General features: G+C 42.2%; 1 protein-coding gene across 2 annotated transcripts in view; it reads right to left on the bottom strand.

Annotated features, from left to right (window-relative positions):
* Positions 1–16003, bottom strand: part of stk32c (serine/threonine kinase 32C) — a 108426-nt gene that overhangs the window by 31569 nt on the left and 60854 nt on the right. For both annotated transcript variants that reach the window (XM_006799068.2, XM_087850376.1), the window contains exons 3-4: positions 11398–11549; positions 2405–2578 (exon numbers count right to left, since the gene is read on the bottom strand). In XM_006799068.2, the coding sequence (XP_006799131.2) occupies positions 2405–2578; positions 11398–11549 (326 nt within the window). The remainder of the gene's footprint in view (positions 1–2404; positions 2579–11397; positions 11550–16003) is intronic.

Below are 16003 nucleotides of genomic sequence, written 5' to 3'. Positions count from 1 at the left end.
TGGTTTCTGCCTGGTGCTGTGCTTTATAGCAGTGACGTCAAAGTCACTTTATATTGTGGGTCACATAGAGCCCACTATGACCTAAAACTGGTGGTGAAACTCCCCTTTCTGTCAGTATAAAGTTTAGCTACACATTTATCCCCTGAGACATCTTAACATTCAATTGAATTTAATTCAATTTTATTTATATAGCACAAATTACCAACAGTAGTCACATTAAATCCCTTTATATTAAAACATATAATATAAAGTAATATAAGAAATCAAAGGCCATTTTTAAGAAATGCTGCTGGAATAATTCAATGAAATCTGTCAGAACGACTCTTTGGGCTCAAATTGTAAGAATTTTTAATTTATTTATTTTCCACTGTGGGAAAAGAATAAATGAAAAAAGCAAAAATAATAGATGGGGAAAAGAGGATTTTTTTTCCCCACACCGTCATTTAATTGTTTATCTATTACTTATCTACGTTGCTGTAGCATGAATGGCCATCTTTATCAGTTGGAAAAGCTGTAACACTCATGAAAATACAGTTAAAAACTCTGCCCCCTTCACATTTTCCAAAGCTGTCCAGTGCGAGTCCTCACTGGGCCAATTCTGGCCCCCAGTTCTTATGTTTGACACCTTTGCTCTATAGCAGAGGTGGATAAGTCCAGGCCTCAAGGACTGGTCTCCTGCAGGTTTTAGATCTCACCCTGGATCAACACACCTGAATCAAATGACTATTTCATCACCAGGCCTCTGAGAACAAGGCTGTATCCCAATTCAGGGTCTGCAGCCTTAAAGGCTGCATTTTAAGGCCGATTACGTCACAGTGGCGCGCCGAAGGCTGTCCCAATTCGAAGGCTGCTCGAAATGCGGCCCTCAAATGCGTCCTTCATTTCCCTGAATTTTAAGGATGTGGCGGTGTGGACTTCGTGGCCCAACATATCCCAGAATGCATAGCGCGGCAGTGGGTGTGGATAATTTTGCCGAAAAAAAAAAACAGCGGATAAGGGGCACCCGAAGAGTAAACTTTAAGTAGGTACTGAATATTATGTCACTTATTTATGTGCAAATGTTTAATAATGAAGAACATTAAAACATTACTGTTGGCCACATGTCGGCAAAGTTATGTGACATTAGTGACGTTTGTACCAACTTGGTTTTAAAGCCTTTACTTTAAAATATACGCTGTTCAATAGCTGACCTTAATCTTACAGAGAATGATCAAAGCTCATGTAGAAACAAACAAACGAATGAACAAAAGATTTTCTCCTTCATTTCTGTCAAACAAAGCTGTATGAAACGTTTCCAGTTGTTAGTATCATGGTTGCTAGGCAACCTGGGCAGCGCAACGGAGGCTACACCGTCCCATTTCACAAGCCTCGCACTTCCGGCCTTAGCAGTCTTTAAGTACGCGGCCCTTGAGGATCGTTGAGGCTGCGTACTTTAAGGCTGCAGACCCTGAATTGGGATACAGCCCAAGACATGTTGAGGAGATAGTTTAGCCATTTAAATCAGCTGTGTTGGATCAAGGACACATCTAAAACCTGCAGGACAGCGGCCCCTGAGGCCAGGAGTTCCTCACCCCTGCTCTATAGGGTTGGGATCAGGTGACTGACTTGGCCAGTGAATAATATCCAATTTCTTTGCCTCAAGAAACTCTTGGATTGCTTTTGCAGTATGCTTTGGGTCACCATCCATTTACACTGTGAAGCATCGTCCATCCGTGCTGCTTCTATCAGCAGTCACATTATCAATAAACATTAGTGAGCTGGTTGCACAGGCAGGCAGGCATACACGCCAGTGGAACAACACTGACTCCACAGTGTTTGATAGATAATGTGGTATGCGTCAGATCATGAGCTGTTCCATAATTCGTCATGCAATAATGAGGAAACAGACCTCATCTGGCTGTGTGACTGATTGAAAGTCAACTTTCCAAAACGATTTGAGCCTCTGAAAACAGAAGACTTTGAATTCCTGAGCATTTAATTCAATACTTTTGTTCAACCCTCTGAATTAAAGTTGAAGGTCTGCACTTTAATCACATCCCACCTGTTTTATTTAAAATCTACTGCAAAATCACAAAATGTCTAATTTCCTAAATAATTATAGATCCAACTGTGCACACTTAGGCCTTTTTACTTGACTTTGTCTGCTGGACATATTTGCACATAAATATGTTTGTTATTTCCACCTCCAAAACCTTTACTCCTCTGCAATCTTGCAGTTCTATGCAGAAAAAAAAAGGGTGCAGCTTTAACTTTGCTTTATGAAACAACCTTCAAAAGGGTTTGAAGGGCAAATTTATGAAAGCGTTTTCCATATAAAAGAACACTTCATGCCCTGCTTATAGCCATAGACTTTTCAACAGCTTGAAAGCTGGTGGAGGCCTTGAAATGAAATGAAAAGAAATACCTATGGATGATGTGCTGGCTCTGCAGGTAGTCCAGCGCCAGCGTCATCTCACAGAGGTAGAGTCTGACTGCGTCCTCGCTGAACTGGACGTTCTGCTGCAGGTGGTAGCGGAGGTCTCCTCCCAGCAGGAGGTCCACAACCATGAACATATCCTCCTCGTCCTGGAACGAGTACCTGGGTGCAGTGGGATGAGACGGCCCTCAGTCACGGCCCAGTGTGGGAAAACACATGCTGCGCAAACAACCGCAAAGACTGAGCGCACAAGACCGCAAACATGCTCAGTATGCTTTTCATGCAGGACACAGAGTGCGTTACATGTGCAAATATTATCAGACACACGCATGCTGATGAGAAGCACGAAGGGTCGGCGGGCGAATCTGCACAGAAGCAAATGCAAACATGCACAAATATGGCACATGCACACCTCACAGCCACAACATAATATCCGTGCCAGCTGTCGGACAGAATGCAAAAAGAGAGGACGTCACTGTCACATCAAAGCTCGACAATAACTTAGCTCGTGACCTGCTACACATTTTTTTGTCAATCAGGCTTACTGGTCATGCACAACAAATTAAAACACAGCCTCTTAGTGATCCAGGTGGGGATTTGTAACAGTCCACTCCACAAATTCAGCTTCAAAACATTAAGCCACACCGGTGAACGCAAATGTTTTTGTACAACAGAATCTAATCTCTCATCTGAGAAAAATAAAAGCAGAATAATATCTTAATAGGGGGAGGGACAACACACCAATCCATGGTGACTCCTTCCATCAAACTTGGCTTAATGTGGTTGCTGCTGAGCCAATTCTTTACTTTCCCATTAAAGTTCTGATGCTGTGGCGATACCATTTCTTTTTTATAGCTCACAGGTTCCCTCTGAATCTGTGGGCTTGGCTGTGAACACTCATTGGGGGTGGGGGCATTCTGATTGCTCCTATTCAGGTGCAATTTCCTGCTGCTCCGTGAGAGAGAAAGGGAGTTTGCTGCAGAGGCTGAAATCATTCAATCTTATCCACAGAAGGAAAAACCCATTTGCAGAACTGCTGGCTTTTTCTCTTCTCCTTAAAACACCACACGATTAACTGATGAATCACCCTCGACATTCATGTGATAGGATAAATAAATTTAAAAAAAAAAAAGAGGTGCTGCAGAACAGGGTAAAGAAAGTTTCCAATACATTTCCACATTTCCTCATCTGTGCCACTGCAGCCTGCACTCAATAGGAAATGACAGCAGAGCCACCCTACATCATGCACAGTACACAAAGCTGCCCTGACCTGTTTAAGATTAAACTCCCCAAAACAAACAAAAAAACGAATATTGGCCTCAGCAGATGGCCAGCCCCAGCCCTGGATGTTGTTTGCTTTTGGCAGGGGTTCCACACTCTCACCTTTTTATCACCTCATTGTCACAGCCCGATTCCTCAAACCCAGTTGACACACGAGCGTCCGCTGAGGTGGCACTCGCTATCTCAGCGTACCACAAAACTTTAAGCTTCCCTCGTCCACCGCTTAAATATCAGGGCTCCTGAGAGAGAGAGCGAGACTGCAGAGGCTTGGACCGCTTGTCATTCCCTTCCCCGCTTTCACTGAGGTGACACGGAGATGTCAGATACAGGCTGACAACTGGAGCATATGAAAAGCTCCAGCACTGACAAGCCTTGTCACCTTTAAGACTCACAAAGCACGGGATGGAGAAGAAACACAAACGGTTTTCTCTCTCTTTTTTCTTAAGGGGGCGGGGGGGCTTTGCTCCAAATAAACACAGCGTGAAATCCACAAATTCGGCAGTTCTGACACTTTAAATAAAAGCTTCTCCTGCTGTGAAATATGATCTGAGCTACCCTGGAAAGGAAAGTGAGGTGTATTAGTTCAAGAGCACTTGTCTGAAGAGAGTATTTGAAGACATCCATCCTTTCAATTTCCTTTCTGGCACTTGCTCCGGTCTTGGTCTCAGTGGTGGCAGCTTATGGGGTGAGGACGCGCCAGCCAAAGTGCCGATAGTGTTTGTGACTTTGCAAAAGGAAAATCCAAACAGGCGCGCCAGCTTCACAGAGCGATCGCCCTGCTGTAGAGAAGAGAGGAAACTATGCAGGGCTTGAATATTTCACCTGCTTCATTCAACTACTTCTATTTATTTTTATGTGTCAAAACCGAGACTGCGTTAAAGGACAGAGAGTTTTGACGTCGACTTGGGCGCCTTGAGCTAATATTTTTGCACAAGATGCAGTCATTTGATCGAATGTTCACACAAAAAACAAATTTAGATTTGGGAACCTTTAACTCTTTCATATTTGTCTTGGAGACATTCACTGTAATATAGCTACGGTCAACATAATGTTTAACCACTAATCTCATTTTATGTGCTTCTGCTGCACTTGAGATGAGGATAATTTATTGAGTGCCGCTCTCCTAATGAGCACAGAGGAATTGCTGCACAAACCCTCGAGTATGAATGAATGCCTCGCAGTTATTTGGGAGAAGAGTCTAGGGAGAGCCGTGACTGTCCAAAACCACGAGGAAGGACATGCGGGAAATGGCCGGGACAGGACTAGGTTGCCACGATTACGGGGACTAAGAGAAGAAGGTTAGCCGGCTGGAAGGAGCACAAGGAACAGGCTGAAATAATCAGGCCACAATGACAAATGAGCCCGGGGAGGCAGGGAGGAGAGAGGGAAATAGAGAGACAGTGGAATGAGTTTCGAGGAAAAAGCTAGAGTGAGGCAAGAGCTTGTGATTCTGCTGGCTCTAACCGCTCTACAAAGTTTCGATGGCCTACATAAAGTTGATGATAGAGATGGCTCAAACTGGCCGTGTGGCTCAGTCACAAGACTTTTGCATGTTCCTTTGAGGATTCCAGTGGTGTGAGTGAGCACTGCCTCCAACAACTCACCTTAAGACAAAACACCTCCACTGGCCTGCTTTCACAAGGCACACTTTAAATCCTATGCCCTAAAAAAAAAGTTCTTCTTTAAGAGTAGTGTGTGTAGGGCACTTTGAACAAAAGTCCCAAGTCCTTTAGTGCTGGCAAGTCTAGGACGAAATAACCTTACCGACCGCAGTAAATGCTCATCATCCAGTTTTCTTTGGGTCACATTTGGCCTTGGCTTATAACTTTGAGTCAGGTTGAGTCTGGCTGCCTCAACTGAACCAAATGTCAACGTTATATGAGCCAGATGTCAGATGTGTTGTGGCATTTTGGTCAGATCTGACCCACAGATGACTTGTCGTTACCTACATCTACTCCAGCTAATGACTTACAGTCAGATATAATTATTATACTTGTAGAAATCTATATTCAACCCGACCACATTACGGCAAGACCACAAAACACTCGCCAGAACTGAGGCATAAGTGCCAAAAGTAGCCCAGAATAGGCCCAGATGTGTCTGAGTCTGCATATTGCCTGGAAGCATGCTTTATTAAATATGGCTCAGCCGCACCAGTGTGACCTAAGACCAATCACTTTCAATACAAAGTGATTGCAGAGGACACCTGTGGGGAGGCAGCCTGCCTTCCAACAACCATGACCCCACTCAGGCCGACTGTAGTCACACAGACTGGCGAAGGATTGCGGACACACTGCAATCAATCTGAGTCAGTCTATGCTGATAAGAACTTGTCTGTGAAGCGTCTCTTTGCAATAAGGGATTCAACTCAATTTGCTTGTATTCTGATTATATTCCTATATAAAAGCAGGGTTGCTGAGCACCCATGCAATTTTGCAGTTAATCTTATTGCTGTTTTCTTACTGTCTTGATGCGCCAAAGTCGCTTTGAAGAAAGAAACTGACTGCAAGTGGCTGCGAGCCTAGTCCCCATCTTTGAAGCAACCATTTCAAAGACAACAAGACTCTAAGCGCACGGTTGCAGCAGTCTCCGACCACTGCTGTTTCTCGTGTTACTGTAGCATTAGAGAAAAGATCTCGCAGTTCGGCTTTTATGATGATGATTTAAAGACTAAAGCCCCTCATAGGGCTTGTTATAACTGCTGACTGGAGGTGTAGAGGCTAATTTGTTCCATGGCCTCCCGAGGCCTTGTTCCATCCAGGTCTGCAATCAATATTCCTAATGGAGGCCGAACAGGAGAGAGCACATCCATCCTCGGAGCTGCTCTCGCTTGCTTTATATGACTCTGATGGAGGGAAGGATGGCATGAGGAAAACACTTCATGGAGCTGCTCCAGATGACTCACCCTTGTTTTGATTTTTCAACCTTTCACATTCTTCGAGATGATCCCGAGAGAGTGGGAAAGCACTTTGACAACAATTGCCGTGATGTATGTCCATTTGGTCACTGGTGCATTTTCTTAAGGGAGAATTGGTTGGAGCATTAAAGGGAAAACCAGACATTTACTATGATGTACAGACCAGAGGATCAAATTCCTTTCTGCACCCTACTGTTACTTATTCTGTGCTTCTGGGTGGGGACCCCTGCACTCTGGGGTTTCCAACGTTGCGAGTAAAAGAGGAAGTCGGCGTCTTCTCACAGTTTGCAAATCCTTACAAGGATTTATGTGGATTTGGAGTGTGCAGCAGATGATAGTTAATTTTTCCTCCTTTAAGGTAATCCATTCAGCGTACCCTTGACTCCTACACATCATTTCTATGCGGCGAGGGAATGGTCGCAGCAATTACCGTGGGCTGCAAACTTGACATCCGCCCAGCTTAAAGCAGCCTTCCCCCGGCTGATGGGATTCAGTGTGGGCTTTCAGAAGACCTCTTCTTAATGAATTTCTTGTGATGCTACGGACGGAGCGGTTCAAAAGCACAGGAGAATTCAACGACGTCTCAATGAAAGCGAAACCTCCCTTTCCTGACGCAGCGTGCCAGGCTGTGTAGGTATCAGCTGGAGGAAACCTAACAAATCCTTATATTCTGCACATCTCTTTTTTTGACAAAACAACCTCCTGTCTTCATAATAATCCCCCTCCTCCTCCTCCTCTCTGTGTGATTGTGGAAGTCATCTTCATCTGACAGGCGTTTGGTGGATTTTCCTGCGTTTTTTAAGACTATCTGTTTGCCTCCCTCCTGGCACAATATCAATAAAAGCACTCCTGTGAAGCTTATCAAAACAGGCGTTTCTTGTAAGCTGGATCTATTTGTGCGTTTGCTTTTTAAAAATAGGCATTTCCCAAAATGCCCTGAGCTGCTCTATCACATATGCATTAATAAAGTACCGAAGTGCCCAAATGCCAAGGACCAGAAATCGTATAGTTCTGTTTGATAAGCCTATGGATACCAGCAACTGTCTGATCAGCCTACCCACACAGGGAACCAATTATTTTCTTAGCTATACAGTAAGATGGGAGACAGGAAGATGAGGCAGACGTCTCATCGGTCCTCTCTCATTACCTGCCTGGCTGAGATGTTGCATCACGCAGCAGCTAAATGGAGCAGTTTATCCGATGCATACAGGTGCATCGCAAAACAATCCTGTCACGCACAGATGCTCACAAAGCGTCTGGTAAACTGGGACAGAAATAAACTTGCGATAGAGACTCAAGCAGTAGATTGATTTGCTTTACGTGTCACTGTGTTCGCACATCTAGCTTTCAGGGAAATATCTGAACTTTCTTGTGATTAGACGTTTCCGTCAGTGCAGCGTAAACCCAACTGCTTATTAAGGAAGGAACTAAACAAACCTGTATTTGAAGTGATCCTCTGAATACAGGTTTGCAAGAAAACACCTCTCTCGCTCTGTAAGCGTCAGAGACGTCTGCAAACCTGAACGCTTTAAAACATCAACGCAGCTGCTTAAGTTCAGGGTAACAGCTGCATCCAGACATATTTACACATATCTGCCTGTCATATCATCTAACAGCAATGGCAACAGCCTGTTGACAAAGTACTCCTGCCTTCTGGATCCTTCACTGTTACACCTTTGTTTGTCTGTCTGTTACTGCACTTAATCCAAACTGAAACATTTCATGGCATTATTAGATTTCAACACATCACAAAAACAACTTAAAAATGCTCAAATGCTAACACTGCATTCAAGAATCTGTCATTCCCTATTGATTCAACCAACAGTCATCATTGGAACTTCTTTCCAAGAGTGACTTGACAAAAATAAGTGGGCCAGATACAGTCTCATCTCATAAATGGGTCAGACAATATAACACATAACAGCTCTTTTTAAAGCAAGCTGAAATCATAGGTCAAGTGAAAGATCCTCCTCCTCCTTTAAAGATCTGACAACTTGTTGGCTCAAGACTTTAGTGTAAAAGTCTTGAGCCTCATATTTTCATATTTTGCTTCCATGGAGTCAGACTTTCTAAGCAATAGTTCTTCAGGCTTCCTGAAGGTCATTTTAAATGTTTTACCATTTGTTCCAGCAACATTTTTATTTCTTCCTATTATTATTGTTTTGTTAAGCCAATTAACACTGAGCTGTGAATCATTTATTATAAAAAAGACAGATGAACCACTGTTATGTCTACACATAACAGACAACTTGGCATATAACCGATTTGAGACATGGTCTCAGTGAAATGTTGGCTGTCAAGAAGCCATTTTTAATGAAGAGAAACAAGGAGAAAAGACTGAGGCATGCCAAATTATACAAGGATTACTCTGATAGTCAGTGGCAACGAGATGAGCGATTTGAATAATTTGACTGGTTCAAACTGCTGTCAACATGGAGCAGTGTCTACAGCCATGGTAAAACAGTGGAGGCTCTGTACCGTTTTCTCCAAAAGCTGATGAACGCAGAAAAATCCCATCAGATTTCGATCCACCATGTACCATCTGGAAAACATCTGACTGGCAACAGCTTTATTTTGCAGCATGACAATGATCCCAAACACAATGCCAATGCAGTAAAAGCATACCTGGAAACGCACACTGGAACTTTATAAGTCATACATCGGCTGTTCCAGAGGATTCTGACAGAGAACGGAAACAAAAGGCGGCCAACATCCAAAGAAGAGCTTTGAATGTCCTTCGGGAAGCCTGGAAAACTATTCCCGACTATTCCCTACTTAAAGAAATTAGAAGAGAGCTGCCTAAGAGAGTTCACGTGGTGTTCTAAAATAAAGGTGATAATAGGACCAAACTGTGCAAACTCTTTTTCCTCTTAATTGCCAGTTGGGAATAAATAAAGTCTCTGATTCTGATTCTCATACATTATATTTACATGCATTTCCGTTTCCACGTTTCAATAAATCTCAACCCATTTCCCATATTCCTCACAAAACAAAGAAATGGGGGGCGGCACGATCCTGTATTCTCCTCATTTAATGACTAATCCATTTATAAAACAGATAATGAGCGGCCTGAGCTAAGCAAGTCCAATTTCAGCAGCATGGCTCGGTTATTTCAGCTTCATTAAAGCTACTCTCATTACATGTACTTTACAATTTACAGATCACAGCTGAAAAGCACCAAAAATTCACATGTACGTTTTTTTCTAACTGAGCAACAACATTTACATGTTTATTATTCTAAACGCTCGTCTCGATTTACAAACACTTTATTGTTTTTGGCATAATCACAAACGGATTCTCAACACATTTTATTGGAGCTATTAATGACTTCTCTGCAATTTTCACTAATGTTTCCAGTGGAACTCCGTTGGGCATCTTTCTTTCCGTTGGGCATCTTTCTTCGCCTTTAGACAATAATTCTGATGGCAAAAGAGCCAAACGGGACAGGTTAAAAAAAAAAAAAAAAAAAAAAAAAAAGGAACTCGTGTTTGAGTCTCAGGGTATAGAGTAACTAAGTGCTCTTGATTATATTTTAACATGCATGGAAGTGACAAAGCTCAATTGGCTTCCATTAATTAGGAGCAGAGGCAGAAACTCCTCGCAGATGAAACACAAACCGTCCGCTTGCACGGATACCGCTGCAGGTCTGCAAAATCTGTTTGCAAAATCATCCTCAACGTCCTAAAATAACACGTGTCAAAGATAACGGTCCAATTAGAATGAAGACTTATGGCGTTTTGAGTATAGGACCAATTATACTTGGAAACGAGAGGAACTGCTCGAGTTTCTGTGTGCTCCCGGTGAGATGGACAGGACATTTTTTTGGAGCATCTCAAATGCAGAGAGAGGTGGTGTGAAACTTCTCAATCCCACGTAGCCACAAAGATACAGTTCAGCATGCTTGTCACTAATGGGTATTTAAAACAGTGCTGCTTGCAGAGAGAGAGTGAGGGTGAGCTGAGCAGCACAGCCAGAACTAGAAAACTAGAACACAGAAGGCTTTGGCAGCCATAAACTCCTGCAGGGAATTATAAAAAATAAACAGGCCTACTACTGTACGCTCATTAAAATGCCCTCAGTTTGTTGTAGTGAAGTAAGAGTATCTAGCAGGCAAATGCATTCTGCAGATTGATCTTAAATCATTCACAACTTGGTAAGGAATGAGCCCCGGACACGGCTTTGTCTCGCTCCGCGTAATCAATCCATCACGGAACGTGGGAATATTCTGACAGCGATTGCTCGGAGACGACGAGCACGTGCACAACCGCTCTACCAATTACAGAGGAGCAAAGTGCTTTGTGTAATACGGCGTGAATGCCGTGCCAGGTCCCCAATTACATTTAGAAATGTGTCCCGCCCGGAGATGAGCATTGAATAATGAAAGCAGCCTCCATTCACCCACATATCATACTCGAGGGAAGAGTGAGGTCATTTCAAACCGCAGTAATTATCAAATGTGTGCTTCATGGGCTCAGAGCCAAAATTAATATCCCAGAATGTCTCTCCGCTATAAATTGTTTCTTAAGTTAATAGCTGTTGGTTTCTGAAGGAGAATTTGTTCAAGCTTTAATTAAACTTTTTCTTTTTTTTACCCACATGCAACACATAACATTCAAAAAGAGTGCTTCTATTTAAAGGATGCGACAGATTTTTACAGCAAGCGTGCACACGTCTACTGGGAATCACTTGAGGGCGGACGCACGGAGCGCACAGACAGGCGAAGCAGGCAACCGACACAAACAGAGCCGACCACACTGAAAGTGTAAAAACATAGGATAGTCACCAGAGATTTACTAAAAAAACATGTTCAATTTCCTGTAGGATCTCAAGCTCTCTAAAGACGTTTCGGACCTCATCTCTCTCTATGCACTGCTGTTTGTTCATGTACTTCATGGCGTACATCTTCTCGGTGTCCCTCTTTTGTACAATGCATACCTGCAGCAGGGAAAGGACAGAACAGAGGGAGGGGGGGGGAAAGGGAGAAAAGACAGAGAAACAAAATTGGGCACATTAGTACAAGATAATATAAATATTTAGCTGCTTTTCGTGCAGGTGTACAAATGCGGTCACGCTGCTGTGCGAATAAAATGTTTTCTAAACAGCCTACGGCATCATTCAGCTGCTGATTAACGCGATAACCTGAGTGGATGCCCTGCACTCATAAACCGAGCAGCGCAAATAAACTTCATTTTCGAAAACACGGGAGACAACAACAGGAACCACTTCCAAACAAATCACCTCATTATTTATTTAAACACTGATTACAGTTTTTTCTTTTTCTTATCAGGAAGTATCAGTGAAGGGTCAGGAACAGGACAGGACTCCAGAGGGGTCGCTACAATAACATTACAGCTTGCAGTCATTAAAAACAGATCACAGAGCAAGTCCTGCTTAGCAGATCACCGCTGGATTTGATCTTTTATGTTTTCTGCCAGTTTTTTTCCAGTTTTAAAGCTGGTGTGGAGAGAAGGAACACATACAACATTCAATAACACACATACCCATTACACGTGTGCTGTGTCATAGCAGACTTGAAGACAAGAAATCAGAATCAGTCCTTTTGATGTGGCTTTCTGGCCGTCTCTAAAGGATGGTGAAAGCTAATTTGCATGACTGTTGAGCAGGGATGCCACCAACGCGCTACGCCGTCAGTAAAATGCTTAAATGAGCCAGAGGGTGAATACACATTTACAGTAGCTTCTGCAAAAATATCGCCTTTCTTTAAACCGAATTCTTCTATATCACACGAACATGAAGCCTGCAGACAAATATGCTAACTTGGCGGCTCACCCAAGTAATAGGCGACTTGTTTTAGCATCTTTCTTAAAAAATGCTTTTATTTTGTCATCTAAAAAGAAAGACATGATATCCAATTGTACAATTCCCTTGCTTTTATTCTGAAAGCTCAATGGTGGCTAACCAGCTACCAATGCCCTTCCCATCTCGTGGTTTCCCTACTGGCTGGCTCATTGGTCAGGTTGGTGAACTGCTTCTCTACATCATTTAGTTTTTTAGCTTCAGGCTCCCTTTATCCAGAACTTCCAGCAGGTGGAGAGCTGCTTCATGTGCTACAAAAAGGAACAAACACGGTAAAGTTGGATTTAATCCATTATTTGAGAGGAGCCAGTTCTGCTGAAAGCCTCCTCACCCCACTGTCACGATCTTTACACATAAAAACTGAATTAATTAATTGGAATGTGGGCACTGCAGCTAGATTTCTATTCGAGACCGTCGTCTTGGTTTTGTTTATCTGGGTTCCAACAAATGTGTGTGTGTGGATGACAAAAAGACCCGGCACAGGGAGAATATCACAGTGGCAGCAGGTCAGCAGGAACACCATTACTCATCCTTGTAACACATTTAAAAGATGCCAGCCTTGTTTTAAAGCCAAGGAAGGGGCCGGGGTGGAATATGATTACCGACCACCTACATTTAAAAATGTCCTCTGGTTTTCCTCCTTAACTGGATTTCTTCCAACAACATGGCATCTTGTGTGCATGCTAACACAGTGAATGTGAAACTTAGAAAAACCACATAAATCTCAGCATCAGTCACTGTCCAATTACCTAAAGAACAAAATCTAAGCAGCTGTTTTGCCCACCGCTGCACTGACTGTAACATTTGCCAACCCCATGAAGCATTTAATGCTAACCCCCCCTCCCTATTTCTGTGATAGACACTCAGCCATTGCTGGATTGAATTGTCCACCAAGGATCTTCTTGCATTTCTGCTCGTTACAGTCAGATCCACACAGATGGCTGGTACATAGCACTCTGGCCCTGATGCACTGCAAAAAAAAAAAACACCCTTCGCAACATTTGTCTTATTTTTTCAGTCTTAGAAAACAGAGGGAAAGAAATGCCAGAGGGAAGAGAAACTATCCCTCGCCTCCATCCAGATGGATGTTTGTGCAGCTGTGCATGCTGCAACACTTTTCACAAATATAATGATACCGTCCTGAAATGAGTTACCGAGCCCTTCGCTGCTATGTTTAAATTATGTTTGCATTACAAACAAATAAAGTGGCTTCAAGAAGCTAGATACTTCTGCCAATGAAATAAGGGTTTTCCTCTTGATTTGCTGGGAAAAAATGATTTCAGGACTGAACACCAAGCTTAATGAGGTGTTAAAATAGACATTATGTGAACAGTGACAGGAGGAAAGCCATTACTGTGTAAAACATCATCTACTTAATTGTACTCATGGTTTCCCCTGGAGCACAGAGCTCTAATGTGTGCCAGGTCTGACTCGCTGCCTCTCCATTTTCTTCTATCTGGATCTTCAAGTTCACCCCCCGCCTCCCATCACGCTCACCAACTCATCGTAGCTAACATTCATCAAACCCTTTCTTCGTCTCCTGTTTGTTTGCCAAGTCTGCTGTTATTGTTAAAACTGTTGATATCTTACTGCACACCAATGTGGAATACAATAACATCAATTTCAGGACAGTATTTTAATGACTCGCACAAACATGATTTATTAAGTTTACTACGGTTTGTGTCACAAAATTTATTCAGTGATGCAAATTTTAAAGTTTTTTAATTTTATTTAGTTTTGTACCTGATGTTGGTTTAATAGAACATAATTAAACAGACAGTATAAAGGCAGCCACATTTCGTTTTGAGAAAGCTGTTTCAAAAATGTAATCTTACTAATTAAAGTAGAAAAGATCAACACTGGAGAATAGAAACTAGATGTTTGTGTTTCCCCTCGACTCCAGTGTAGTTACTTAAAAGCCGTTCTATCCTTTTTAGAGATAAAAGCGGGATTTTCAGATGTGCTTACACCGATTCTTTCTTCAAACAAGAAGCACAATACATTTTTAGAGATACTCTAGACTTCCTATAAGTGTTATTAAAGAAAGTGCTGCTTCTTCTCTTTTCCTTCCCCCCCCCCCCCAAACGGTCCCCCATCCGCAACTCCTGCACAACATGCAACATGGCTTTGTGTTCAATATCGATCATGTAAACAATACACAGAAGTTCGTTTAGCGTAGAAAAGGGGAAAAAACGCTTTACAGAATAAAGCAAAATACATTTTAATATCGCTTCACCTGATTCAGTTACATATTGAAAAGGAGTGGGAAGAAGTGCACGCCCCCTTCGACATCAATCGGTTATCAATCAATATTTATTCAGCTTCCTTACTGCTATAATCTGCAGAAATAATAATGATTTCTAATATAACATAAACACCACATTATACAAGATATCATCATGTTTATGTGATGATGTGATCTGATTCAATGTGATGTGATGACTCACTCAAAAACAAGTGTTCTCATTAGTTTACATATTCCAAGCGAAGCGTGTCGAATGATTAAAATTATCAGTAAATGTGAAACCTTGAGGTTTGAAGTCTTTTGACTGAGAGAACAGTAAAGATGATGAATGGCTGTACACAGCATGTGCTCAGTTAATGACAGCGCTGATTAAGAATCGTGTGCTTTACATTTTTTCACTGGTCTTGCTGGATGTGCACTCTAAAAGCACATGAAAAGCAAAAACTAAAATAATACTGTAACTCCTTCTCTTTCAGCTCCTTCCAGTTTCTGTGTTTATCATATTTGTGGGATGTGGTGCGCTTGGAGACTGTTTTTGCTGCTGTGATGCAACATTTAAGTGGTCTGACTGAAATCTGTTCTCATGTTCAGGGTTGAAAGGTCACCAAAGCAAAGCAAGTGAAATCTGGGAAATGTTCAGTTTCTGTTTACATTTTTTACATTAACAATATTTCTACGGCACATTATGTTTATAATGTACAAATTGATAATATCTCAGGTTCACAGCTTGTTGCTTAGGACCGCAAGGTTTACAGTTTTGGGTTCATGTATAATCCATCTGCAAAGAGAGCCGACGGAGGCACAGGGGGAGCTGAAGGTTATAAAGGGTATAGACTTTATACATGAAAAATCAGTTTGCATGGATGTTTTCCTCATCACGCTTTTCTGTGCTGACCATATTCTGTTACCCTGCATTGCACAAAGCTACTTTGAAATGTATTTATTGGTGATTGTGTGTCAGTATCGTAGAATGTAAAAACACAACATTTCCAAACCAATCAGATATCAAATTGTCAGTCATCTCCCACTAACCTCGTGTTATCTGGAATCCTCAGGAGCCGGTCAGCGGAGTGAAAAGGATTTATTCATTTATTCATAGAGTGTATTAGCAATTCAATGCATTAGACCAGTTTAGTATGAAGCAGAAAAAAAGTGACAATTTGGAGACGAGAGGTGTGAGGTGGAATGTTTTGCAAGCTATTTGCATATGAATGGAGACGTTTTCACCTAGAATTAAATCAGTCGAGATGGAAGATCCCCGCAATTGCAGAGTGTGGGACTGAGGTGCCATAAAGAGATACCTTCTGAGACAAGTTCTCTCAGAGCA

Source organism: Neolamprologus brichardi, chromosome 13, assembly GCF_056152115.1.
Source record: "Neolamprologus brichardi isolate AB-2024 chromosome 13, ASM5615211v1, whole genome shotgun sequence".
NCBI lineage: Eukaryota > Metazoa > Chordata > Actinopteri > Cichliformes > Cichlidae > Neolamprologus > Neolamprologus brichardi.
The sequence above is the reverse complement of the archived record's forward strand: the minus strand, read 5'-3'. Positions and strand labels throughout refer to the sequence as shown.